General features: G+C 49.1%; 1 protein-coding gene across 3 annotated transcripts in view; it reads right to left on the reverse strand.

Moving 5' to 3' along the window:
- Positions 1–27,309, reverse strand: part of Iqsec3 (IQ motif and Sec7 domain ArfGEF 3) — a 94,967-nt gene that overhangs the window by 20,869 nt on the left and 46,789 nt on the right. For 2 of the 3 annotated variants that reach the window (XM_052172653.1, XM_052172654.1), the window contains exons 4-5: positions 12,680–13,803; positions 10,880–11,041 (exon numbers count right to left, since the gene is read on the reverse strand). In XM_052172653.1, the coding sequence (XP_052028613.1) occupies positions 10,880–11,041; positions 12,680–13,803 (1,286 nt within the window). Of the gene's footprint in view, positions 1–10,879; positions 11,042–12,679; positions 13,804–27,309 lie in introns of those variants that run through there. The other variant, XM_052172655.1, reaches the window with a different exon arrangement.

The raw sequence follows: 27,309 nt of genomic DNA on the forward strand, positions 1-27,309 counted from the left end.
CCTGTTGCCCAGGCTCTCCCTTTGTTTCCACTTTTGTTTGGAGCTCAACTTCAAGAAGACATCTGTGTTCATGCCACCTCGTGTCCTGCCGCTTTTCACGTTTCAGTCCAGTGTATGTTCTTGTCAGCCTGCTACATGTCTCTTGTCAAGACCACCACTGGTCACCAGGTTTAGTGGACTCTATTTGTTGTGCCCTCAGGTATGGGGAGCATTGCCTCTTTCTGGGGTGACTTTCTTTCTAGGTACTCATCCTCTACCTGACCTCAGTCTTAGAGGTGGCCTCAGGCCTTGCTCCCTGTTTTAAAAATCCTTCTCCAGGAGGCTTTGCTGATTCCAGTGACTCCTACTGCTTCCCGTAGCTGGTGGAATTCATTAGGTTGTCACTTACACCTAGCAAGTCCTCTTGTTGCTGGGTCTCAATTGCTCATCTCCATTGTTTATAAGAGTCAATGACAGTGCTACCAAGCTGAGGGCAACTGCATCACTGTCACCTCCGCATCCCAGCGGAGCATCAGTGGTACCATCTCTGTCTGGTTGAGTCATCTGAGGTCTGAACGTCCTTACTAGGTGACAATCATGAGAACGTAGGCTGTCCTGACTTCCCTGCAGTAGACGACAGGCTGGGCATCCTTTGTTTTTACCTGATATTTGACAGTTTGACTTTCTTGAGCAAACATTTGGCAATGTCAAGTTTGATCAGCTCTGCAGATGAGCTGTCCCGAGGTGCAGCGCGCCCTGGCATTTTAAAGTGGAGCTATGTGCGCGTGTCAGGAGATCTGCACCAATGTGATGAGTCCAGGCTCTACGCAAAGATGAGCGTCCTGAATTCTCACCCACTCGGGCGGCCACTCAAGGTGACACAGCTCTCTGCTTTCCTCCCACACCTGCCACAGGCTCCGAGATCCACCCACTTCTCTCCTGCTGCAGTCAAGGCTGTGGCTAGTGACCTGGCCCTTCCCCCTTCCTCACTCTCTGCTCTTAGGCCATCCTTGAGAACCATCCTTTCGGGACACGTGCCTGGTCTTCAGTGGCTCCCCTGTGTGCTTTTCTTCAGAACTGTCCACATCCCTTGTATGACGTTCCCCAGCAGAGCAGGCTCTAAGCATCCCGATCCTTGTGCCTCTTCCTCCTGGCTCCTTCCTGCAGTCTTGCCTTCATACTGTTTAACCTCAACCACAAACGTCTGTGGTTCCCACAGCTTCCATGGCTTTCCCAGACTTGTCCTCTGTCTACTTTAAAACTTCCTTGCATGGTTAGAATATGTTGCTTCTCAGCTCTGCGTCTCTAGAGTATATAGGAAGCCGTAACCTTTGTAGGATGATTAGAAGACTGAGTGAAAAGCCATTAGAAGAAGCAGGATCATGCGCTGTGGAAGGTAAGCTAGAGAAGCAGCTCAACGACCCTTGGAAACTCCACCCTGGGGCCTTGGATCTGTTCTGGAGGATTGCTGAGGCTGCCCAGTGACAAAGCGGTGTGGGTCGCATGCACTCTGGCCTCCTTCAGCTGCAGAAGCAATGAAGTTGTGATAAGAACGGGAGTGTGTGGACATCACTGATGGGACCGTTTGTTTTCAGGAGAGTCTGGACCTGCTCAAGAGGGTTGTGGATGGATCAGCCAGTGAATTGGGGTGGGGGTGGGGAAAGAGGGTTTTCTTGGGCTTCCATCTTGCCTGTATGGTTTTTTGGGGGTGGGGTGGGGGCTGCAGCAAACAGCTCAGGAGGGCATCTGTATGAACGATACACTCTTGCATCAAATTGCCTGTTAACACTGATCTGTTCACGCAATCAGTTTGTGTTGCGGGAAAATGAAGCATCCTACACAACTGTGATCAAAACGAATTGCGTCATCTCAGGCTTTTTTTTTTTTTTCTTCCTTTTTTTAAAGAAGAGCAAGACAGTGTCTGGCAGACAAAGGAACTGCTTGGGAGCTGAAAATAGGTAATAGCAACAGCAGGGATTTTTTAATTGGCCAGAAGAGATGGTAAAGATATTGTCAGTGAGGCCCAGCTGTGGCTTGGGAGGAAGCAGGTAGCTTCGCTTCAGGGGAAAGGCCACGAGGCGCACAGACCCTGCCTTTATTCTGCAGTGCTTGCTTACACAATTTAATTAAAAATATCCTCATCCGCTGGAGGGTTATTTTTTTTCTCGTTAGAACTCATAACATGCTCTGTGAAGGCCTTTTAGAGAAGTGAATAGAACCAAAGAAAACAGAGTGAGAGGATGGTGACTCAGGGACCGAGCGGTGTTCCTGTGATGGCGCTGGGGCACACAGAGACTCCAAAAGATGGCTGCCAGGTACAGACCCAGGAATCAAGAGCGCTCCGCTGTAACTACCCAGACGCATCAGCAGTCGGTGTGGATGCCAGAACAGATTTCTCTCTTGCTGAACTTGGCAGCATCCTGGTGGGCAGGAGTCGTGAGTCCCAGACAGGTTTCAGAATCTCCTGGTGCTCATGCCACGCCTGGGTCACTGGGCCCAGAGTTTCTCATTCAGTGGGCCTGGAGCAGAGACTGAGTTTGCATCACCGGCAGGTTTCCAGGAGATGCTGCTGCTGCCGGTCGGGATGTCACATTTTGAGAAGCAAGACTGTATACTGTAACAACTCGGGGCCTTGAAAGAGGTCAGGCCTTTGGGGTTGAGTCTTGCTTCTGCTGTGCAGCAGTCTGGCTCAAGCCACTGAGATTCAGTGTGCCTCAGTTCCCTCATTTGCAGAAGGGAAACAACGCCTGTCCTGTCTTCTGGGCAGGGCTGGTGTGAGTTTTAAGAAAATGACGTATACAAAAGCCCTGGTAGAGCAGGATTTGATAAGTAATGGTGTTCACTGTGTTTCTTCGGATCCAACCTGTGCTGACAGGTTGACAAGTGAATGCTTGAAGCTTCTTTTAGCTGAGGTGCTGCGAATACCCCTTCTGATGCCAGCAGCTAACTGCCTGAAACGACGCTGTCAGCCAGGTGTCTGAGGGCACTTGAAAATGCACACCAAGCAGCAGAAACTGGATCTAGCGCAGGCCTCGTGAGACCTGGGAATCACAGTCTCTGCTCTGCTCTTTCTCAGATGAGAGGATAAACCAGAGCAGAGGGGATGTGTTGTACCTGATTCTGTTCAATTTCCACTGGCCACTGGGCAGGTCAGTTCTTCTCTCTGGATCTGCTCTACCCAGGCAAGATGAGGACTAAGCTACAGCTGGGCTTTCCAGTGCTGCAATTTAGAATCAGAAGGTCACGAGAACTGTGAACGCTGTAGAGCATGATTCCTGTGGAGTGGGGCACGGACACCGGTGTGCTGTTGGATTATGGGCTCATTCTGCCTGGCTGCAGGTCTCAGCCATCTATAAGCTGTGTGGCAAAGAGGAAGCTCCCTAACCTCTCTGTTCCTTGCTTCCTGCATTATTAGAAATGGGTGCTCCCATCGCTGCCACTGAGATGGAATAAGGCCTTGCATGGGAGAGTCCTGGAGCCGTGCCCACCCTCAGCACATCCTGAATACTTGAAACGGAGTGTGATCTCTATTGTGCTTCATGAATATTCTTGTAGAAATCATCAAGATAGGATGACTCCCTGGAAGTCCCTCCTAGAAGTCTCGGGTTACAATGGCTGGCAGTAGCCTCCAATAGAATGTTACCCAGAGGGTGGGATGGCCCCTCCTGAGCTGGTGTATGAGAGGCTGGGCTGGAGACATCCATTTGTCTAAAAGCCCAATTCATGTGCCTTAAGTCTAGATTTGTTTACCCTATCTTTGGGGCCCATGAAATCTCCAATTCTGGGAATAAGGGACTCCACAACTTTCAAGGCTATTTACTGTTCAAGCGAGTTCTTTGTTTTTATTCGATATATTCTTTATTTACATTTCAAATGATTTCCCCTTTTCTGGCTCCCCACTCCCCGAAAGTCCCAAAAGCCCTCTTCCCTCCCCCTCTTCCCCCATCTACTCCTTCCCATTTCCCTGTTCTGGTATTCCCCTATACTGCTGCACTGAGTCTTTCCAGAACCAGGGGCCACTCCTCTGTTCTTCTTGGACATCATTTAATATGTGGATTATGTCTTGGGTATTCAAAGTTTCTAGGCTAATATCCACTTATCAGTGAGTACATACCATGATTAATCTTTTGAGACTGGGTTGCCTCACTTAGTATGATGTTCTCTAGCTCCATCCATTTGTCTAAGAATTTCATGAATTCATTATTTCTAATGGCTGAATAGTACTCCATTGTGTAAATATACCACATTTTTGTATCCATTCCTCAATTGAGGGACACCTGGGTTCTTTCCAGCTTCTGGCTACTACAAATAGGGCTACTATGAACATAGTGGAACATGTGTCCTTATTGCATGCCGGAGAATCCTCTGGGTATATGCCCAGGAGTGGTATAACAGGGTCCTCCGGAAGTGTCATGCCCAGATTTCTGAGGAACCGCCAGACTGATTTCCTAAGTGGTTGCACCATCTTGCAATCCCACCAGCAGTGGAGGAGTGTTACTCTTTCTCCACATCCTCGCCAATACCTGCTGTCTCCTGAGTTTTTGACCTTAGCCATTCTGACTGGTGTGAGGTGAAATCTCAGGGTTGTTTTGATTTGCATTTCCCTAATGATTAATGATGTCGAACATTTCTTAAGATGCTTCTCACCCCTCCGAAGTTCTTCATGTGAAAATTCTTTGTTTGCGATAGAGTAGGGTGCCAAGAGAGATGGGAGGTCAAGATTTAAATCCAGAAAGACACCACTGGTTTCCTTTCCTTTCCTCTCCTCTCCTCTCCTCTCCTCTCCTCTCCTCTCCTCTCCTCTCCTCTCCTCTCCTCTCCTCTCCTCTCCTCTCTTCCCCTCCCCTCCCCTCCCCTCCCCTCCTCTTCCCTTCTCTTCCCTTCCCTTCCCTTCCCTTTTCCCTCCCTCCCTCCCTCCTTCCCTTCCTTCCTTCTTTAACAGTTCCAGGATTTGAACCTGGGTCTTTATCCATGTTAAGTGCCTTATCATTATGATATATATTTTCTTAAGACAGCACTTTAAAAAGACACCCCTCTTGCCTCTCTGTGGTAGAAGAGAACTTTTGAAGCCATAGCTCTAAGACCTTTTCCTACACGGTCCTTTCCTCCCTTTCTCTAGACCCTGATAGGGTCTCCCAAGCCACAGCCTCACCATCCTCTCCACAAGGGAATTCCTCAGGCAAAGGGTCTGCTCTCAAATAATAGTAACGAGTAGGCAAGATGTTCTCAAAGAATTTCTTGCTAGCCAGAAAGGCCACCGCCTTCCAGACTGTTGGGTATTGACAGACAATCTGTCTTCATTTAAAAATGTCCTGAGAAGAACAAGTCTGTTACATTCTGGCCAACAGACACATGCTGGTGGAAATGAAGTCATGGAAATCTGACTTCAACATCAAATGCTAATTAGTATGCACCAGAACTTCACCCAGGACCCAAGAAGACTAGTGGAAGGAAGGAACATGCCAGAAATTTCCTGCTGGCAGCGATACCCTAAAGCCACCTTTAGAGCATTCCCAGTGAAATGATAGGCACGGGTATCCTCATGCATGTGATTCACATGGGAAAGAATCATCCACGCTCGAAGAGAGACTGCTCACAGCTGGCCCAGAACATTTGCCCATCCGCTGGCCTTCAAGCCCGCTGAAGCAGACACTTCAGGAAGGAAATAGAGCGGAGCTAAATTCCCAGCCATGTGAAAACTGTGGGTGGGCAGAGCAGTGGGTACAGCTATCCCTAAAAGGTCCTGCCTGGCTCCTGTATATGCCTGGGCTTGCAAGGTGTCTCTTTTGTACATCCAGAAGGGATGTCTTCAGGATACAGGGTAGTCTCCAGAACGAGCCAGTCCCATGCTGTTCTTTCCCACGTCTCCCTGGCAAATTCTAGCAAGTTCTCATCTGATGAGTGGGTCTGACATCAAACCAGAACTGGTACACTCAAGCTCTTCTGCTCCAAAAAAAGCAGTGGAAAGGTTCTAATGTGTCTCGGTTTTAGGTAGGAAAATAAAAATGGAAACAGCTAACATTTATAGAAGTCCTCCAGAGTCTCAGGCAGTTCAACACGTCACCTGAGCTTAAAAAGACAAAATTCAGCAGACTACTATGATTCTTATGTAACAAATGTGGATGTAAAAACCAAACAGTCAATGTCTTAGAGTGGGCACGGCCCTTTGATAGCTTTATTCTTACTTGATTATAGGCCTACTAGAATTCACTCTATTTTGGTTACTTTTCTTGCACTGTGACCAAATACCTGACAAGAAGCAACTTAAGGGGGGAAGGGCTTATTTTGGCTTGCAGTTTGGGGGAACACAGTCCACCACAGTAAGGAATAGTAGCAGGCAGCTTGGTGATCGTGGGAGCTTCAGACATCCTATTCACATCTTAGTGGATTAGGAAGCAGAGAGCTTAGGTTGGAACCAGGACCTATAACCAACTAGTTCTGCCCTTAGAGCCCTGTGTCTTCCAGGCAGGCCCCAAGTCCAAGAGGTTCTGAGATCGTCCAAAAGGGCACTGTGAGCTGGGAACCGAGTGTTCAAACACTTGAGCCTGGGGGAGACACTTCACACTCAGACCACCGTATCCTACCTCTAGCCCACAGTAAGCACCTTCCCAAAATGCCAAATGCATCCAGTATAACCAACCACAGAAGTTACCAAAGTCTTATGGTTCCAACATTTCCCCAAATTCCAAATTCCAAAATCCCTTCTGGGATTCAAGACAGTCTCTTAGTTGTGAACCCCCTGTGAAATCCAAAGACAAGTTACCTATTTCTGGCAAGGAAGGTTAGGAAGGACACAATACTGAGACTCAATTCAGTCAATGCCAACCCTTGCACCTTTATAGCTAGCATCCAGGGTTCACAGTAGCCTCAGGACGGCATCTGTTATATTTGCAGTGAGTCATAACTATGCCAGACTCCTCTAATGCTATGTTACCTCAAAGCCCCTCAAAACCTCAAAGCCAGGGTCCACTACTTCTAACCCCAGTCTCACTCAAACCTCAGAATCTTGGTAGAATCTAGCCAGATGCTTTGACCTAGCTAGATACTGGTTCTAGTCCAGGTCTTGGTAGAATTTTGGTTACTTCTGCAGCCTCAGGAGCTGGACCTTTCGTCATCTGTGTTTCAATCAGCATCATGTTCTTCTAATCAATAACTGTGATAACTCTACCTACAGCCTTCTAAGACTTCTTGAGCCTAAAGCTTCGAACTCTTCCATATTATCTTTCTGTTACCAGGTCTTTTTTGGGGGGGGGGAGGCTGTAGGTTGTTTTTAGGATTTGGTTTTTTCGAGACAGGGTTTCTCTGTATAGCTCTGGCTGTCCTGGAACTCACTCTGTAGACCAGGCTGGCCTCGAACTCAGAAATCTGCCTGCCTCTGCCTCCCAGAGTGCTGGGATTACAGGCGTGCGCCACCACCGCCTGGCTCTGTTACCAGGTCTTAAGGCCCAATAGCCACATGGTCAGCCTTGTTAGAGTTACGGCCCCACTGCTCAGAACCAATTTTCTGGATTAGCTGTTTTTCTCATTGCTGTGATCAAACACTCAACAGGAACTACCCTAAGTGAGACTGGTTTTGTTCTAGCTCATGGTTTAAGGAGATAGAGTTCAATATGACTGGAAAAGCTTGGTCAGGAAGCTTCAAGATGGAGAATGCTGAGACATTAGCTCACATCTCAGAGGATCAGAAGGCAGAGATAGGGTCAGGACCAGGGCTGGACTCTATAACCTTATACCCTCCTCACTCTGTGTCTGCAAACCAGGGAGATACCAAAAGATTCTACAACCCTCTATGAGAACAAAGCCAGCCTGAGATCAGCTACATGAGCTTGTGACACTTCCCATTCAAATGAAATGTGTCTTCTGGGAAAATGAGTCCAGAGCCCAGAACCATCAGCCGCCAAGAACGCCCAGGCAGGGCTGCACTCTGGGATCAGGGCCCACGGTGGTGTGCTCAGGCTTGGGCAAGCACCTGAGGTAGCTCCTGCTCTTTTCTTTTCCCCCTCAGGTCTGAACGCTGCCTCTGAAATAAGAATTTCCCCTCTGAGAGTCATTCCAACTCAATCTTCCTTCCCACTGCTGTTCGCTGGAGAACTCTGTGGCTTGGCATGTCTCATTCTCTGAGGACAGGGGCGATTTACGTCCTTTGTTTGGAAGACAGCTATGTATGGAATAGATGTGACTTGCTGAATGCTCTCATGCAGGGGCAGGGCAGGCCAGGGCTGTAGACTATCCCAGAGAAGCTTTTCCAGCCTGGGCAAAGCCACACCAGACAGCTGTGACTTCCTGTGCTGAGTCCAGTGGGAGTAGGGAGGGAGGAGCCGGTTATTTCGTGTTTCCAGGTAGCAGGCTGGAGTGTCAGGGAGACCCAATGCTCCCAGTGTCCTGGCTCTCGATATTGACACCGGACTCTCTGTTTCTCCACATCCTGCTGGCTTTTTGTAGGAAGAAGCTACCATATCTCAGGTACAAACCAGGGAGTTATGAACTTGGGGTATAGGGCTCTCTTTTGTGAGGTTGAGTCTATCCAGGGGCTGAATGTGTCAGAAGTTCAGATTCTGGGGCAGGATTTGTATTGCAGAATAAAGCTTGGGACGTAAGATATTTGTGGGCACAGTGCCATGCCTCTCCTCTGTACCCCATACCCAGGATGCCAGCAGAAAAGCCCTTGTTGTCTTATTGGCTTAAAAAAATATATATTCTCTCTCATCTCCCCCGCTCCCCTCATCCGTGTTTAGGTGTGTACATTTCCTGAGACCATGAGTCCTCCTTGTTCCCATATACACATACAGAATGCCCAGTCCAGGTCTTTTCTTAACACAGAACACTCAGTGTTTGTTAAATGACTAATAAATGGTCATCTCATTCTTCCCTGAAGCCCCAGCACTGCCTTCAAGCCTGAGAACAGCTCTGAGACTCTGACAGGATGACAAAGCACGGCCCCCACCTTTAGGCCAGAGACTCATCAGCAAACCTCTCTAAGGAACAGGGAAGATGACAGATTTCACAGAACTCAAGGGGACTTCTGAGATCACACAGCCCAGCTTTCTCATCTTACAGATAAAGAAACAAGACCTAGGCAAGCACCTTCCCCAAGCTACCTAGCACCCGGAAGCAGAAATAGCTTTTTCTTAGAATCTCCCCACCAGCCCCTTCTCACCAGAAATACTAGCCGGTGTGGGTCTGGATTAAGCCTGGGTGCCCAGGTTGCCAGTTTTCTCCCTAGCCTGATGTTCTCCAGCCCAGGCCACAGCAGCAGGCCCAGGTCTGAAGCTCTTACCCCCACCGACTCACCCATTCTCTGTAGTGCCCTGTTTCCAGGGAAGAGCGGTAATTAGCCTTCCCCGCATTGTTCAACACAAAACCTGTGTATCTCACGTTCCGGATCAAATGTGGGCTTGGCACTGGGATACAGGCCAAGTTGCATGGTGATAGGGCATGGCAGAAAACACAGACAGACAAACCAACCAACCAGAGGAAGCCATGAAGGGAGCAGGGTCACACTTGTCTCCCAGAGGGGAGAGAGAGACAATCAAAATCCCCTGGGAGCACGGGTCAGGTGGGCAGAAGGAAGTTAGTGGAAAGGGACAGAAGGCCAAAGATGGAACCCGGGGGTGAAGATGGGGCAGGGAGAGGATGGAAGTGTGGCCTTTCTCCTCTTGAATTGTGTGGTGTGCTCTGGGTCCCCGCATAAGTCCTGGGCATCCTTTTGGAACACACTACCTAACAGAGCTGGCAGGATGGGGTTGGAGGGAGGAGAAGGAAAGAGAGCAAATGGGAATTGCTAGAGTTTATCAGTTCTCATTACTCTTCTAGTGTGAAAACACAGGCTCAGGCCCCAGTTCCCAGAGAGCAGGGGCAAAGCATTGGTTCTGCCTAGGGATGCCATCCAGGGAGGCAGAGATCCTTTGGACCCGCCCCCATCATCACTGACTCCAGAGCATGCAAGGAGATGCTATCTGGGCCTTTAAGTTTTCTCAGACCATGAGGTGTGCCAGAATACCTGACCTCATACTCAAAGAACCACCGGTCCATCCTCACAGGACCAAACTCTCCCATCCTCACAGGCTGGGACACAGAGGGCCTGTGCCGTGTTTACTTTGCAAGAGTTCTGTGACTATTCTATAAGAGACGCCATCTCCTTGATCATCTTCCTAGCACTGGGCAGAAACACTCTCAGTGACCCTCCAAGCTCCCAGCCCTGTGTCCTGTGTCCCTATCACAAGAACAAGAAGAACATGCTTTCTCGGGAGCCCAGAGCAGAACCTATGGGCCCTTCTCGCCTTTCCCAGGGAAGAGGAGACTCCAAGGCTCTGTTCTCCAGCCAGAGAAGTGCCAACCTGCCCTCTGGAGATGAAGTGGCTGAGCAGCTCAGAGACCACAAGGCTGAGGCAGTCGTTAGCCCGCTGCCAGCCGCTTCCCGGAGCTTGAGACACAGGCTCCTTTGGGGGTGATTTTGTTGGTTGATTCTCCTTCATGGAATCTTAGTATTTCTCTGTTTTAATAACCCCCAATTTAGCCCCCTTTCTCCATGTTTTGCCTCTATCAATATGAAAATGAGCCTTGGCGAGGGCGTCCCACACCTGCTAGGGCGTCCCGCACCTGCTAGGGCAGGTGCAGAGAGAAGGCAGGCTAAGGAGCCGGCTGGAGCAGGAGTGAGCTTGAGCGGCACAACTCAGTAATTGTTTTTGTGCACCTGTCCCACTCCTGTTTCTCATGCCCTAGGGTGTCCCTGGAGCACCCAAAGGCTCCAGGCTCATCGAACCATCAAATGAATGACTGCACTTGGTGTTGTGCAGGAAGCCAGAGCAAGGATTCCCACCTCCCAAGAAACAATGAGAATTCTTGGGTCCAGGGCATGAATGGAAGCAGGGAGGGCAGGGCCCCCACCACGGGCACTCACTCCAGCACGTCCCGGTTGAACTGCTTCTTGCTGTTGCCTAGGAACTCTCCTATCATCTGGCGGCTGAGGCCTTTCCGCTGGAGGAGGAAGTGGGCTACACCGATGGGGGTGTCAGGGATGAAGCCACGCGAGATCAGGAACTGGATGCCCTTGTCCGGGTTTCTGCAGAAGGGTTGGAGTTGGGAGGAGAGAGAGTAAGTCGAGGCTGTCTTGTCTCCCATAAGCCCTGCCATAGCAACTTCCCAGGCCCACCCTGGGGCTCCCCGTGGGAGTAACTGTCACCAGAGCATCGCAGAGGGGTGGAGTGAGGATGCCGGGGAGGTATGGGGAGTGGGGTGGGTGGTGGGTGGGGGCTGGGGACAGGTATGTGGTTTGACTTGAGAAGAGGAGGTCTGACTCAATAAGAACGCAAAACAAGTAGGGAAGCCCCCTTCTCTGTCCCTGTCCTGCTCTGGATAGCCACTGTGGTCCCCAGGTGGCTCCTGGGGCTGCCATTCACTGGGTCAGAAGAGATAAGTAATCAGGAGAAACCTTTCCTCAAATGCTTGACATTTTCAGGACACTCAAACCTGTGACTTCTCTCCTAGCAATTAATTTGTATTGTGTTTTTGCAAAGGCATCATTTTCCCATCTGTAGGGGGAGGGGGATACAGCTGGTTCTTCACTAGGGATAGGCTGGGAATCACAGTCGTGAAGGAGAAGGTATCTGATTTCACATGCACGAGGAAGTGATGGGGGAGGGGTGGCGGTGTCACAGCAGGAGAGCTAGGGAGGCGCTGTGCTCACCAGGTGGCAGCCTCCTCTACAAAAGGATGGATGGCTCTGGCCTCGCCTAGGTTTACCTCTTGCTGACAGTTGAACAGTGTGCAACCTTTTACTCTCCCGTGAGCCTGCTAGCTATTCTGGGAAATAGGAGGATGTTCCCTATCTCTAGATACTGCTGGGAGGACCGCAGGCACCTCGTGAGGCCAGGGGCCGTGTCTCACTCGTCTCCGTGGTAAGGGCCTGACAGTAATAGTTACATGAACGAATGAGCACAGGAAAGGATTCCTGCTCTGCGCTGGTAACTAAGAGGGAGGAAGGGTTAGTGAGTGTCAGTGCGCACCTCACGGGGACAGAACTGTCTCTTTCCTCAGCGTGGCCCTGCCTGCATTCTTGCTGTACAGTTTTGTTTGAGTCTCTGAGTTATGGAAGACATTCCTTTCTCTCCTATTTCCTAATCCCTTTTCTATCCGCTTGGTTCTCTCTATAGTTCCTTTCTGTCTTTCTCTCCTCTTACCTATCCTGCTACTTTATAAAAAGTATTTTCAAATAAATTGTCATTTGCGGGGAGAGGGAATGGCCATCACAGGAGGTCAGAAGACAACTCTGTGGGGTCATCTTTCTCCTCCCACACTTACGTCTTTTCCTGGGACAGAACTGAGGCTTGCTGCCTGAGCGCCTTCCACCAGGACGCTATCTTATTTTTATACCGTGTCTGTCTCTGCCATTTCCTCGTTGTGTGATCCCAGTGAAATAACACCGTTTCCCTAACACCATTTTCGTCCTCAGTGTTTCCTGCTCAGTCTCCATATTGCCTGTGCTCAACTCTGTATTTTCCCAATTTCCAAACCACTATTTCAGCTTAGAAAGCAATACTTGTGAGAACCTATGTTTAATGTGTGGGTTATCTGGAAAAAAATATAGTGTGTATTTCTTAGACACTGCCTGGGGGCTCAGGCGAGGGTATTAATCTAGGCAAATCATGGAAACAATTCCTCCCTCCCTCCCTGTCCTTCCCTGGACTCCAAGCTCACTCACATGTTGAAGAGGTTGAGGCCGATACGGTACAGCCGCTTGCGCAGGGTGTCCGTGGAGAGCGTCGGGGACCTGCAGCTGGCTGGGTTCTCGCAGTGGTAGCGTGGCAAGCTCAGGATCACCGCCTGCAGGGCCTCCTTGGAGGCGGCGGCTGACACCTCTGAGGCAGATTTGGCCGACTTGGTGGAAGTGCTGCTGCAGCTCAGCTGCTCAGAGTTGTCGCCTCCCTCGGCCTCCTCCCCTTTCCCTGCCTGCCTGGACCCTTCCTCTTCCTCCTCCACCTCCGTAGCCACTGCTTCCTCCACCACGGTCTCGGCCACCGTGGGTTCAGGTGCGCTCGGGGCGCGGCTCTCCGCAGCCTCTGAGTTCTCACTGGGTGGGTTTATCTGTTCCGAGGCTGGGACTTCCGAGACCGGGACTTCCGAGACCTCCTGAGCCGCGGTAGTGTCCCCTTGTTCGGTTTGGGCGGCCGCAGGCTCGGCTGTGGCCTGGGCAGTCTGTGCGCCCAGACAGTTGGCCACAGACAGGGCGGTGGAGGAGGAAACAGAGATGTTCTGGTTAGCGATCTGCACCGTGACGTCCCGGAAAGCCATCATGAGGGTACCGCTGTGACCCTGTGGCAGGCCACTGGCCTCGTCTCCAGACCCTGGGCCACTCTCCGGCTCCCGCGCCGCCTCGCTCTCCAGGCCTGGCTGTCCCGCACTCGGGTGCAGTGCCTGGTGGAGCTGGTACGCGCCACTCTCCTGCAGCGAGCACATCGTCTTGAGGCTCCAGGTACTGAGGGCGTCGTCTATGGACTTGGCCAGGGACTGCACCTGCTCGGTAAAGGAGTCCTCCAGCTCGGTGAGCGAGCCAGCGAAGGTGGGCGGCAGCGAGGGCGAGCGCCCCAGCGGGAGCCCCAGGAGCCCACAGCCCTCCAGGAGCGCCTTCTCTGCCACCAGGCTCTCTGCTGTGGGAGCCCTCACCTTGCGCAGCGAGATCCGCCGAGGCAGGCGGCTCTCCAGGAGCGAGTTACGGATCTTCTCAAAGTTCTTGCTGAGCTGGTACTGGCGAAAAGCGGTTTGGATGGTGCACGCGGCGCGGCGGGATACCAGGTGGCCCCCGTATTTGTGTTCTAGCATTTCAATCTGCAGCAGGGACAGAGACAAGGGCTCAGTTAGGGAGGATGGAGGTAGCGTTGATTAGATCAGTACAACCCACCATGAGACCCAGGTTCTGGGTCTCCAGTGCACAAATGCACAGCTTTACTGGGAGTCTACATCCAAAGACCCCAAGTCCGTTCGACATTCCTGAAATGCCAAGTTCTTGGCAAGACACCTAGGGGTAAGGTGGAATATTCCACTCAGGATTTGTGATGTCCCCTGTGATGGGGGTGGGGTGGGGGTGGGGAACAGAGGTCTTAGGATGGAAGCCCCGTTGAGCTATCTCCTGATTATTAAAGAATGCTTACGTCAGAGACGCATGCAGTATTTATGAGTAAAGAAACTGAGCTTGAATCTGTATTAAAATACAGTAAAATGTACTAGCTAGCATGGTATTAATATTAATAAAACATTAATAAAGATGGTTGGAGCTTGATGATGGGCTGTATGGGAGTTTATTACACTATTGTTTCTGCCTTGATGCACACTTAAAAATAATTAAAAATGAAAAATTAAACAGTGGTGTCAAGATCAATCAAGCAAGCAAACAAAAGCCCTGCTGTGACCCCTGCTCACCCCACTGGCACCTTCGCTCACGTCACTGCATGGGGTGCTCATGTTTTCCTGCAGACACCGACAGTGTGGCTCTGGGCTTGACTGGCCTTGCCCCCAGCCGCAGTCCAGATTCTGGCACATGGGAAGCGCTCAATAAATGTGAACATAATGCGACGGACCACAGCCCAAGAGTAGAACCCCCAGGGCATCCTAATTCCCATCACCTTGGTTTATATCAATAGGAGCTGTGCAGCCAGGGCCAGGCTTCCTTAGAGCATCTAACCTGAGCAGAGCCTCCATGGCATCTGCGTGTTCAGGGCTCTGCCTCATTTCCTTCGGCTCTGCTCTCTCTATCTCTGAATTTCTGTTTTCCTACGTGCTGTGTGTTCTTGCTTTCCCTACTTTATCAAGACTTCTCAAGAAAGGTCTAGGGATGCCACCTGTAAGAGAGCCAACCCCTGACACTATTAATGATATTCTGCTGTGTCTGCAAACAGGAGCCTAGCACAGCTGTCTCCTGAGAGGCTGCATCCAGCAGCAGATGGAGGCAGATGCAGAGACTCACAGCCGAACATCAGGCAGAGCTCGGGTAGCCTTGTGGAAGAGGGAAGGACAGAATCGAATGAGCCGGAGGGGTTGAGAACACCACGGGAAGGCCTACAGAGTCCGCTGACCTGGGAACATGGGGACTCACAGAGACTGAACCACCAACTAAAAAATATGCAGGAGTGGCCCTAGGTCTCCTTATACATTTGTAGCAGATGTACAGCTTGGTCTTCCTGTGGGTCCCCTAACAATTGGAGCAGAGTCTGTCTCTCTGACTCTGTTGCCTGTATTGGATCCTGTTTCCCTAATTGGACTGGCTGACTGGGCCTCAGCGGGAGAGGATGTTTTCTCTCTGAGGAGAGGGGGGAGGTGATATTGGGAGGGGGGTTCATGACAGGGAGGATCAGGAGGGTGCAATTGGGATGTAAAGTGAATAACTATATATTTCAAAGACGAGGGAGACATTCCCCCTTGCACCACGCCCCCAGAGCAGCTGACCATTTGACTCTGCCCCTTGGCGGGCGATGCATTTAAATAGGCTAAAACTAAGGAAACAGGGTTAATCAGTACTGCGGACTCCTCAGTATGTCCCTTGAATCCTTTGTGAGTGAGAAGGCAAACCTGGACTCTGAAGCCATGTTTCATTCATCCTCACCCCCCACTTATACACTGTCCTTCTCCAACTAAAGGTCTGGATGAGCAAGCTGAGCGTCACTCCAGCGCTGCCGTTCCGACCTTCTCCAGGAGTCAGGATGGGGAGGGCATAGGCAGATCTGCTACCCATGGAGCAGATGGACAGGCATGCCCATCCTCCGTGTGGCATTCTCACCTGCTTCCTGATCCACTCAACCCGGCAAAGACAAGGCCGTGTGTCTGGGATGACTGCTACACACGGCTCTAAGCATCTCGAGGAAGCAGTACAGCGGTGTTAGATCCGTGGGTTGCAGGGGAGTCTTTAAGGTGATATTAAAAGTATAGCAGGATGGGTTTGGAGACATAGCTCAGTGACAGAGGCCTTGCCCAACACGTGTAAGGCTACAGGTTTCATTCCCAACGCTGCTTTAAAAATAATCATACCAAGTATGCTGTCTATCAAATTACTAAACACTTAGCAGCTTAAAATAACACACATTTATTTTCTCAGGTTCTTTACATCAATAGTCTGGACACCATTCTACTGGGTTCTCCAGGCAGGGCAGTGTCTTTGGAGGACTTTCCCATCAGAGTCAAGGCTGCATCTCCATTCTAAGCCTCAGTGGACATGCTAGAGTTCAGCACTGAGAACCAACCAAGCCATAATTCTTTTCTTCTCTCTCTAGAATAATGTCTGCAAGAGCAGGAATAGATATCCTGAGGCAGAAAGCCAGGTTTCTTAGAGGTACACAAGGAGCTACACCGAGAAACCAAGCAGACTACTCTCCAGCTGAGTGGTAGATGGAATTCCAAGATGGTCCCAAGGAGTCTCACCCTGTTGTTTTCACCCTGTACAACTCCCTCCCTTTGAATTTGAGCTGACCTAATTAATGCAATGGCATTATTCCCATGAGTTTCCAGTATATTAGAAACATGTTTCCTATCAACTGACTTTCAGTTAACCAAAAGGAAAATCGTCCTGATGGGGCTGATGCAATTGGGCAAACCTTCTAAAATAAGAAAAAAACCTAAGGTGGATGATTTCCTGCATGTCTCAAATAGCCAACGCTGTGGCGAGTAAGCTGAACAACACCCCTCTTTCCCGACATCATTTTATCCCCACGAGGAGCCACTCAAGGCCCAGATTCCACATCTATTTCCCATTTCTAATTCCTGGAGAAACCAAGACCCAAGAGAATCTTGACAGGTGATAGGATTCCATAAGCAACTAAAAGAAGAAGTTGTGGAATCCCATTGCCTAACATAGTTCCAACACGGTATAGAACCTATTTGTTTAGTATGGTACTGTACTGGTTAAGGTGATTTCGTTGTTGCTTTGTTTATTCAACTTGACACAGTCTAGGGTCATCTATCTGGGAAGGAAAAACCTTAATTTAGAAGATGTTTTCTTCAGATTGATCTGTAGGCAAGCCTTTATGGGTATGTTTTTGATTAATAATTGATGGATTTGGCAGTGCCTAGCCTATTCTGCCACACCCCTGGGGAGATGGTCATGAGTTTTGTAAGACAGCAAACTGTGAAAAGGAAAGCCAGTGAGAGCAGCATCCTTCCACAGCCTCTGTTTCAGTTTCTGCCTTCAGGTTCCTGCCTTGAGTTCCTGCCTTGAGTTCCTGCCTTGGCTCCTCTCAATGATGGACTGTGACCTCTAAGCCAAACAAACCCTTTCTTCCCCAAGTTGCCTTTGGTCAAGATGTATATAGCAATTGAATGCAAACTAAGAGAGTTATTGTTATATTCAGTGGACTTGGTGAATATAACAATACTCTAAGAGGTCTTTAAGCTCAATGTCTATATATTGTCAGAAAAAGCCAAATTTTAGATTCCTGTCCCTGGTCTACCAGATCATTTTGACACTATGATTCATTCTGAAGTGTCTCGTAGTGGCCCATGTTAAGGTCAAGGTAAAATGTTAAGGTCTAGGTAACTGTTACCCTGCCAGTCCACCATCATAAGGAAAATTTATTATATGCTTCTGTTGTTACTAGGAAACTTTTATTGCTGAGTTGATTACATATTCTGTGATGTTCCAATCATGATAGCAGTCAGTAGAACTCCTTTGTATAGTTAGTTCTCCACAATAAGCTTGGACAAAATCAACAACCAAGCAGCACTTTTTGCACCTGTGTATGAGCTTTTATGGTATTTGCCTTTATAAGCTGCCCATGGGGGAATAGTGAGATGGCTCACTGGGTAAGAGCACTGACTGCTCTTCCAAAGGTCCTGAGTTCAAATCCCAGCAACCATATGGTGGCTCACAACCATCTGTAATAAGATCTGACACCTGGTGTATCTGAAGACAGCTATAGTGTACTTACATATAATAATAAATAAATCTTTAAAAATTATATAAAAAAAGAAAGCTGCCTCTGGGATGGGTCCCACCATAAAGATATAATAAACTACTTAAAATAAGACTTCCATTTTGAGTAGGAGTCGAGTAAAGTTTAAGTTTAAGAGACCTCCTTGGGAACTGACATCCTACTTGGCACAAAGAGACATGTATGCGAATAAATGACTCTCTGGTTAGCAAGTTAAGACATGCATGTTAGACAAGTCCCATCCTGGTAGCCAAGTTAAGATATGAATGTTATACAAGTCTCATCCTGGTAGGCAAGTTAAGATATGAATGTTAGACAAGGTAAGTTCCCTGTCACAGTTGAATACCCCAACCAATGGGAGCAGGATAAGTGTAGAACAAAGACATGTTCTAAGGAAATCCCCCTCTCCCTAAATTCTGATTGGAAGAATAACTTGGTACATATGTTTGTAGATGTCAGGATTAAAAAGCCCTGTAAGGAAGGATCTTAAATTGGGGTCATGGTTCAGTTTGGGAATCTGGACCATGTCCCTGATTGGTCAGTCTTGGGGTGTGGTGTCCAATAAACCATCCCTATTTGGCTGAGATCAGTATCTTGAGTGGTTTGTGCAGCAATTCTAAGACCCCAACACTGTTCTTTGAATGCTTGTCAGTTTGTAACACTGTTTTGTGGGAGAATGTTGAGCATTTTAAAGAGGTGAGGGGCTATCTGGTGGAAATAGGTTAAAAAAAAAGACAGGTTATAGCCAGTCCTTCCTATCAGTTTCTGTTTTCTGATGACATGAATAGTCACCCAGCCAATATGATGCTACACGATGCTTTCTCTGCAATGGTGGACCACACATTCTCAAATTGTGAGCCAAAATACACCTTTTTTTTCCTTTAAATTGTTTCCCTTAGGTGTTGTGGTCACAGCAACACTAACCAGGTCACAAAACTGGTGCCACAAGAAGTTGTTACTGTAACTAACTCTGCCCATGAGGACTTTGGAGCTAGTTTGAACTTCCAACTAGGAAGAAGTTGGAAGACTTTGGAGATAGGAGTTTCAGAAACCCTAGGATGCTGTAAGCAGAGGTTGATCAGTTGAAGCTTGGAAGGCTAGAATGGTAATAAATACATGTACAGTAAAGACTGTGCTCATGAAATTCCAGATGGGAACGAGGACTCTATTGGGAACAAGGCTACAGCCATTTGGATGCAGCCTGGAAACAATTTGCTTGCATTCTGTTTGTACTCTGAAATTTTAAGTGAGAAAGAATTAAAAAGTAACTTCAAGACAGCATAGCATTCAAGTTGTGATACAGTTTTTGTTGCATGCTTTCAGTCAGGCATGTAGTCACATTTTGGAACAAAAAAAACCACAGAGAAAGATATGAAAGATATGTTTGTCCACAATAACTGCTATACTGGATAGTTTTATGTCAATACCACCGGCTGGCTAAAGTCATCTGAGGGGAGGGAACCTCTATTGAGAAAATGCCTTCATAAGATCAGGCTGTAGGCAAGCCTGTAGGGCATTTTTGTAATTTTGCAATTGATGGGGGAAGGAAGAGCAGGGAAGGGGAGGAAATGGGAGGGAGGGCCGGGGCCCATCCCATTGTGGGTGGTGCCATCCCTGGGCTGGTGGTCCTGGATTCTATGAGACAGTAGGCTGAGCAAGCCATGAGGACCAAGCCAGGAAAACAACATTCCTCTTTGGCTTCTGTATCAGCTCCTACTTCAGGGTTCCTGCCCTGTGTGAGTTCCTGCCCTCCCTGCTTTTGATGATGAACTGTTTTATAGAACTGTGAATGAAATAAACCCTTCCCCTCCCACGTTGCTTTTGGTCATGGTGTTTCATCACAGCAATAGTAACCCTAACTAAGACAGCGGCACATTGAAAGTGGCAAGACCGCCCGCTGGAGACTCTGGGTGTAAAACTGCAAACTCATTCAAAAGACTCACCTTTAAAAAGAGAGTGCCACTGGGCATTCCACTTGTAAAGGACTTCATAGAGAAGAATTTTTCCAGGTTTAACTATACAGGCACTCAGAGGCTGTTGTAGCTGTGGTCTAAAAGGTCTGACTACCGCTGAAGGTCTGGGCAGAACTTGGCCTTATTCTATATGGTACTGGTTTTGTAGGCATCCATAATACAAGTGTTACAAAGTCACAGAGACTTGGACCCATATTTTTAAGGAAGGCTTGGAAGGTCAGTGGGGCCATAGCCCCACTTCAGGGATTTCCTGACAGAGAGAGAGAGAGATGTGTGACACTTTGAGGATACAAACCTGAGATACAATAAGATATTAGGACGCTCTAGATGCTGGGGATATAGAATATCTGTCTGCCAAGGGAACCTGTGGGCATCTCTGGGATCAGCCCAAGAAAGAGGCCGTGTGGTTTGAAAATGGCAAGACCGACCAAGCTTGATGAAGTAAGTTCAAATGATGTCACAGCCACCAGTTCTCAGGGACAGAGTGAGAAAACTTGACATTTCTCTTCTGCGTTTTGGTTTTGCAGTTCTTTCTACCTTTCTACCTTCTATGTTTTCATTTCAACTTTTTTTTGGAATAAGAATACTTACTTTGTACCATTGCACATTAGAATTATGTAACTCATTATTTTTTAAAACAGAAGCTCACAATTAAGAGACTGCTGTGAGTCTTCATAAGATCCTGCTGTTTAGATCCCCCCTTCAACTTTTGGGGGAATATATTCATTATTCATAGTGTTCAGTTTAATAAAGACAGTTGTTTTCAAATAGATCATGTACTTTGACATATTTGCTTCTGCTCTTTCCTCTCTTTTGTTCCCACTCCCCTGAGACTTGGGCTTAGATATGCTTAAATTTGGATGAAATGTATTTTGTATTATGATAGCCACAGATGGAGTATTTTGACTTGAATGTAAGATGCCCCCACTGGCTCATTTCTGAGCGGTTGGTATCATTTTGGGGCATTTTGGTATCATTGTGGTACTTTGTGGAGGTGGAGTCTAGCTGGTTATTAGGGGTGGATCTTTGAAGGTCTGGTTTTTGTCACAGTCTCTGGTTCCTCACCTACAGTGTTGCCAAGAGCCCTACCACATGCTCCCTCCACTGTGGACTGACCTGTTGCTCCATGCCTTGCCTGCTGTGATAGAACTGAAATGATGAAACTTCTTTCATCCCTTGAGTTGTCTCTGAGAGCTGGGTGGGTGGTCCCAGTGATGCAGACAGAGCAGAAACAAAGCCCTGTGAAGGCAAAGGCTTCCTTGCCATTTTCACTGCCTGATCCCCAGTCTTTGGACAGCACCCAGCACACAGTCAGCATCCTATGTAGTGAATACATGATAGAACGAATCCACCTCCCAACCCAGGTTATCCATTAGATCCAGAACAAAGGATCCCACAGCACCTGTGTCCTGTGGACGTTCCCTCTTCCTTCTGTTTCTTATCAGCATTTCCAGCTTCTACCCGTCTACCTGCTGCTTGTCTTCTGCTTTCTGACCCTCTCCCTATTCTTAGAAGATGAAAATAGGGCTCTACTTGACTCTTCTGTGCACAAGGCAGCAGCTTACTGGTTCCCGCTGAGCCTCGTGGATGACTAGCATCTACTCTCAGCCTCCTTTCCAAACAGCCAGACTCCTGAGGAGTTACCTCCTGCTCCACCTCCGTGCTTGCTTGTTCTACATACCCTACAACTTGGAGGTCCTTCCAAGTGATGCTCAAGAAGACCAGCCTTGTGGGTTCGACAGCACAGGCCCTCCCTCGCCCCTCCTCTTCCCTCCTTTCTGCAACTCTTGGTGCTCCTCCTGTGAAACTCCTTGGCACTCAGAACCCTTGTCCCCAGCCAGACTATCAATCCTAGACTCTAGCTATAGAATCCCATGCATGGCAGTCACAAATATAATTTGTGACCATTTTCAATTCTCTACACACATTTTCCTTCCCCCCCCCCATCCATTTTAGAGCATTTCCCATGTTTTCTATGTTGGGAATCTAAGGGAGTGGCATTAGCATTTGATGGCTGATAATTAGTAGCTAATTGAGAGCGGGAAGCACCTCTGGGAGAGCCATTCTCAGACTCCAGATACATTTTCCAGGGACTATCATCATGCCTTGGCCACTATTGGACACCACCCTAATAACACAGAGAAAGAACGTCACAAAAGAAAATAGCACCTTTCAGATTTGCCTCTTCTGTGATGGTGGACCTTGGGCGTGTTTTTAACATCTCTTATGCATTAGATGAGGCCGATTTTGCTGACCCTGAGGCTTGTGAAACTTAAATGAGACTGTGAGGCTCCCAACATGGGCCTGTGCTTAGTGAATGGTAATTATTTGAACATGACAATAATGGACATGCGTGTAAGTCTCAGATTCATCTCCATTCCGACCCATGCTCCTAGAGGCACATGCTCAACAGCTTTTCGGATTATCTCTCTCTGTCTGGTGCTACAAAGCCACTGTCCTGCCTCACCTCGCCCTGACCAGCTCTGCCTTCTTCGTTTGCCTCTTAGAACTTTGATTCTTACACCATCCAGTCTAGGGATGCTGTGTGTGTCCCTGTGTCCTACTTTGCCCTGTCTTCTGAGTTGTGAGACTGAAGCCCTCACTTCACCATTTTGCAGCCATGCCTGATTTTTCTGTAACCATGTCACCAAAGGATCTGTCTGTGACAATTTGGGCCACCCTAAGATCCTCCAGGCAGGATCATTTTTGCTTCTGTCACTTCTTTATTCTGATACTTTATGAACCTAATCGATGTTTTTTTTTTTTTTTTTTTTTTACAAAAAAAGATGGAAGCATTTTTTGTTGTTGTTGTTGGTTTTGAACCATCACCTGCAGCAAATGGAAAGTCTTCTCCCTTGTTTTCCAACCCAATGCCTCTGGCCAGGTCTTGTTCTTTCTGTGTAGCTGAGATGGCAGCCAGCCCCATGCTAATTCTCCCTCCCTGCACGAACCTCTTTGCTGGGCCCCCACTCAGCCTCTCTTCTCCAGGTACATATGTTCCCCTTTCTCCAAGACCTGCCCCAAATGTACCTCTCTATTCCAGAAGGCTGTCTTAAGGAGCCAGCCAGCCAGCCAGTATGGAATGTTGTCCAACTGGCCTTTGACACCGTGTTTCCATGATTTGGGGGGGGGGTGTATTTAGATTACCCACCCCTCTCTTCGTCTATTCTTTTCACCCCAGACTCAGCAGGAGCAGAAGCATCAGTTATTGGGGACATTTGCTACGCTTCCATTACCCTGGATACTCAAGCAGTGCCCAACACAGAGAAGCTGCTCACGGAAAGCACAGGAATTCACCTTTCCTTTGCCGCCCTCTGCTCCGGTCATTCTGCACAGCCCCTGCTGGCTCCAGCTGGCTCCAGTTCTGCCTTCCGGCGCTTTACAGCCACCTACGAGGATTGCGCCTCTGCTGGCTCTGAACCCTCAGCATTCCCATGCTGCCCCTCAAAGCCATCCCTTTGATGGTACCTGGGGCTGGGCTAGACTCATGGCTGGAGACCAGTAAACGAGTGTGGCCCTGAGCTAAATGAACTTTTTCCTATGTTTGGGGGAAATAAAAACCCAGACTTTCTTTCTCTCTGGTCTAGACTAGGAGCCAAATTTCTCCTCCTCCTCCTCCTCCTCCTCCTCCTCCTCCTCCTCCTCCTCCTCCTCCTCCTCTTCCTTTCCAGACAGATTCTCATAGGATTGAAGAGCTCTGCAGTGCCTAAGGTCAGGCCCTACCCAGTCACTTCAATCTGTTCTTAACAGGGTCATGTGGAGCGCTAAGGGGGGATGTGGCACCCTAGAGTACCCAGGAAGGGGGAGAGGTGTCTGGACCCACGGCCAAGGAACATGTCTCTTCACGTCTCCCTGAGCTCATAATTTATAGGCAATAAATTGTGACCCTGTCTGCTTCCAAGAGAATGATCTCCCACCTTCTGCTGGGAACAAAGGTGGGGGGGGGGCCCTGAGAGTCCTTCGAACATGCTCCCTCTTTTCAGAGGTCAGGCCAGCTGAGCCTGACGAGGGCCCTGAGAGATGGCAGCAAGACACAGTGGAGAAACAGTTGCTGGCTGGGCGGAGAGGCGCAGTACTGAGGAGGCTAGGCTGGGTAGGGGGTCTCCTTTCAAAATGAGGGAGGGTCTCCTCTGGCTGAATTTCTCGATGGAGAACATTTTTTTTTTAAATTTTTTTTATTCATTTATTACATGTAGGTACACTGCAGCTATTTTCAGACACACCAGCAGAGGACATCAGATCTCATTATGGATGGCTGTGAGCCACCATGTGGTTGCTGGGATTTGAACTCAGGACCTTCGGAAGAACAGTCGGTGCTCTTAACCACTGAGCCATCTCTCCAGCCCATCGATGGAGAACATTAAAGCCATGTTATGAGTTTCTGGACCTTGCAAAGCAAGCTCCAACATCAGGTGGACAGTAGAGACCCCCATGTGCAAAGTTGTTCCACTTTGAACAGCAGATCAGGCTGAGTGCATTGACCTGTGGACCTAAGTAGTTTATGCGGATGACCAGAGATGGGAAGGAACCAGCTTAACACCATGGACTGTGTCTACTTAGTCTTTCCGTCCATGAGATGGTACAGTAACAAGATCCAGATCTGAGACACAATGTAGGGCGGAGACTTTGCACTATGCCTAACAGATAGTGGGGTCTCAGGTAGCCCTAGATGCACCCACATGTCATTGTCTACCACAGGAAGACTAATTCTCTGGCCAAAGGGATTGTGTGTTTTGCATTATGGTGTCACCAGGTCTTACAGTGAGCAGAGAGGGGCAGGTGATTGGAAACACAGCCAACCACTTCTTGGCAAGGTGCCTCAGGGTGAGGCTGGGCTCTGAAGCTTGGGGCACAGAAGATATGCCAAAGGAGGGGACCAGATGCCACATGGATGGATCCTGGATTGGGGGGCAATGACAGTCTGGACAGCCAGCCAAGATGGCTTCTCCAGCAGCCACCGTAGAGCGCAGGGCTCAAACTCCTTGGAGAGCCGCAGGATTTGGGAATCACACCAGGCCCTCTGTAGTACAGAGCCTATAGCTGCTTTCCTACAGGCTATGTGGAGCACACATGCTTGCTCTGTCTCTCTGCCCCCTAGATCATTGCAAGAGGAAGTGAACGAGCCAGGGCAGAAGGGATTAAGGGTGTTGGTCTCGGTAAGGGGCCCTCTTCCCGGGGCAGGGTCTTGGGTAAGGGGGCCAGTGAGATGCAGGGAAACTTGGGGCAGATATCGTCTCTTCACTCATTCCAGGCTGAGCATTCCCTAGAGTCCAGGAACTATGCTAGGTGCAGGAGACCTGTGGCTGAGCGCAGAGCAGCTAGTGTACCGCTCTGGGACCACAAGCTGTCCGTGTAGACTCTACTATGAAGTACAACCTCTGCCCCACCCCCACTCCCACACTGTGAGCGTTCAAGGGATAATCCACCCAGCTCTGCAGGAGCCAGAGAACAACATGGTCCTTGTCTGTGTGAGTGGGGCCACTCCCGGACAAGCCGTGTAAGCCCTGGGAACTCTACACGTGCTCACCCAGCTTGGAGCTTCTGGACTGACCTAAGTGCAGACTGAGCCCGCCTGAGAAGCACAGTAGAGCCAGCTCAGGTTCGGCACTTCCAGTGGAGGAAGCAGCTTGTGTGAAGAACTGGAGTCAATGGCTAGCCAGGGGGATTCAGGGACTGTGGAAAGGAACAGTAGGGACCCTGGAGTGGGCTTGGGTCTGTGGCAGGGGCGTGCCAGAGACGCTTTTGTACTGCACATAAAGGCAGCCTGAATCAAGGGTTTCCAGCAGAGAGCGCGTGATCACAAGGGCACTTTGCAGAGATGACTCAGCAGTGCTGTGGTGGCCTGGATGGAGGAGAGGCGCAGCTGAAGCTGGAGCTGGAAGGAGGTGACCCAGGGGTGCAGACAAGGGGCAGGCTGGCCCTGTCTTAAGTGGGTGGTGGAAAGGGTGGGATTTGGAGAGAGTTAGAGGCAGGCTCAGTAAGGGTTAAGGACAGAGATGATAGAAGGTAACAAGGAGTCAGAGAAAGGCTTCTAGGCCTCAACTGGCTGACAGGGAACCCTGGGTCAGGAAGACAGGGGAGACCATGGTTACCCACACCCCCAACCCTGAGAACTGCTGGATTCCATGTGATTGTGGGTAGCCACAGGGTCAGAGTACTAATCCTTCTCTCTCAAAGAATTATGAACAGGTAGCACCCTGCTTGGGCTTCAGGCCCACCCCGTCTCTCTTTGTCACAAAATCATTCTTCCTCCTTTGCAGTCTCCAAACATTTTCTTTGGATTTTTTTCTGATATCTCTGATATTTTCATACATTTTAAATTAACTTTTAAGTTGGTCTGACAGTGATATTTATTGTGACACTTCATACTTCTGTTTTCCTTCTGTAACGACTTGGGTTTTATTAATAATAAGAGCCCCCCCCCCCTTGAGGTTTAATTTCACCTCCCTATGAGGCTGGGAATAAAGCCTGCCCCATCAACAACAAGTGTTCTACCACAGAACATCTTTTCAATACCAGATGCTGAACTGAGCGCTGGGGGGAGGGGGCAGTGCTGAGAGGCCGGACAAACTTCAGGAATGGTGAGGAGACACCTCCAACGATCTGGAAATTAGGAGGCCAGGGGCGGGAGCATTGGGAAAAGGAAGAATTTCAAAGACAGAGGAAAGGAGGCAGCACACAACGCCTCAGAGACACATGTGAAATAGCTGAGGCCCTGAGACGGTGAACAGCTTGCCCAAGGCCACACAGCTCTTTAGCAGAGAATGGGGGGAATTTACTGTAAATGTGTGCCCTGCTTCAGTTAGCATGTTCTGGCCTCCTCGATGCCCCATTTGCCCACATCTCCTCCCGCCTGCCCTACCTATGGTTGGTCTAGAAAGATACAAAATTCAGGGCAGGCCAGCTGTTCCCTGGGCTGAATTCACATGCTATACCGACCCATTCCTGGTGGTCCGAAATGCAGTTCCACCTGTTAGAATCGGGCTCACCACTAACAAGTCACCAGTCAGATTTGAACCTGCCACAATTCTCCATCTCTCAGTACATCAGCTCACATTTGGTCTAATCTGTCCTGCTCAAGCCAGGCCTTCTTTGGTTTGGTTGACGGGACTCTAAATGCGATTGTGATCCTCCCTCCCTCCCCTCCCCGGGGGTGGGGAAGATGCTTGTCTTTTCTCTTTGGTGCCTGAATGCATAGTTACTAAAAATGATACCCACTCCTACCAGTACTACATCCAAGACACTTTGTTGGATGCTGAGGGTGGGTGAGGGGAGGGTACAAAACGTGACTCCTGTCCCAGGGGGGCAGAGAGAATGATAGCATGGGCTCACAGCTTGCCCATGCCCCAGGGCACACTGTCCTAGTCCTCATAGAGCTTCATCCAGTGAGAAAGAGCACAGGATCTCATTGGGCAGGCATCTGCACCCAATCCTTAAGCTAAAAT

Source organism: Apodemus sylvaticus, chromosome 2 (assembly GCF_947179515.1).
Source record: "Apodemus sylvaticus chromosome 2, mApoSyl1.1, whole genome shotgun sequence".
Classification (NCBI taxonomy): domain Eukaryota; kingdom Metazoa; phylum Chordata; class Mammalia; order Rodentia; family Muridae; genus Apodemus; species Apodemus sylvaticus.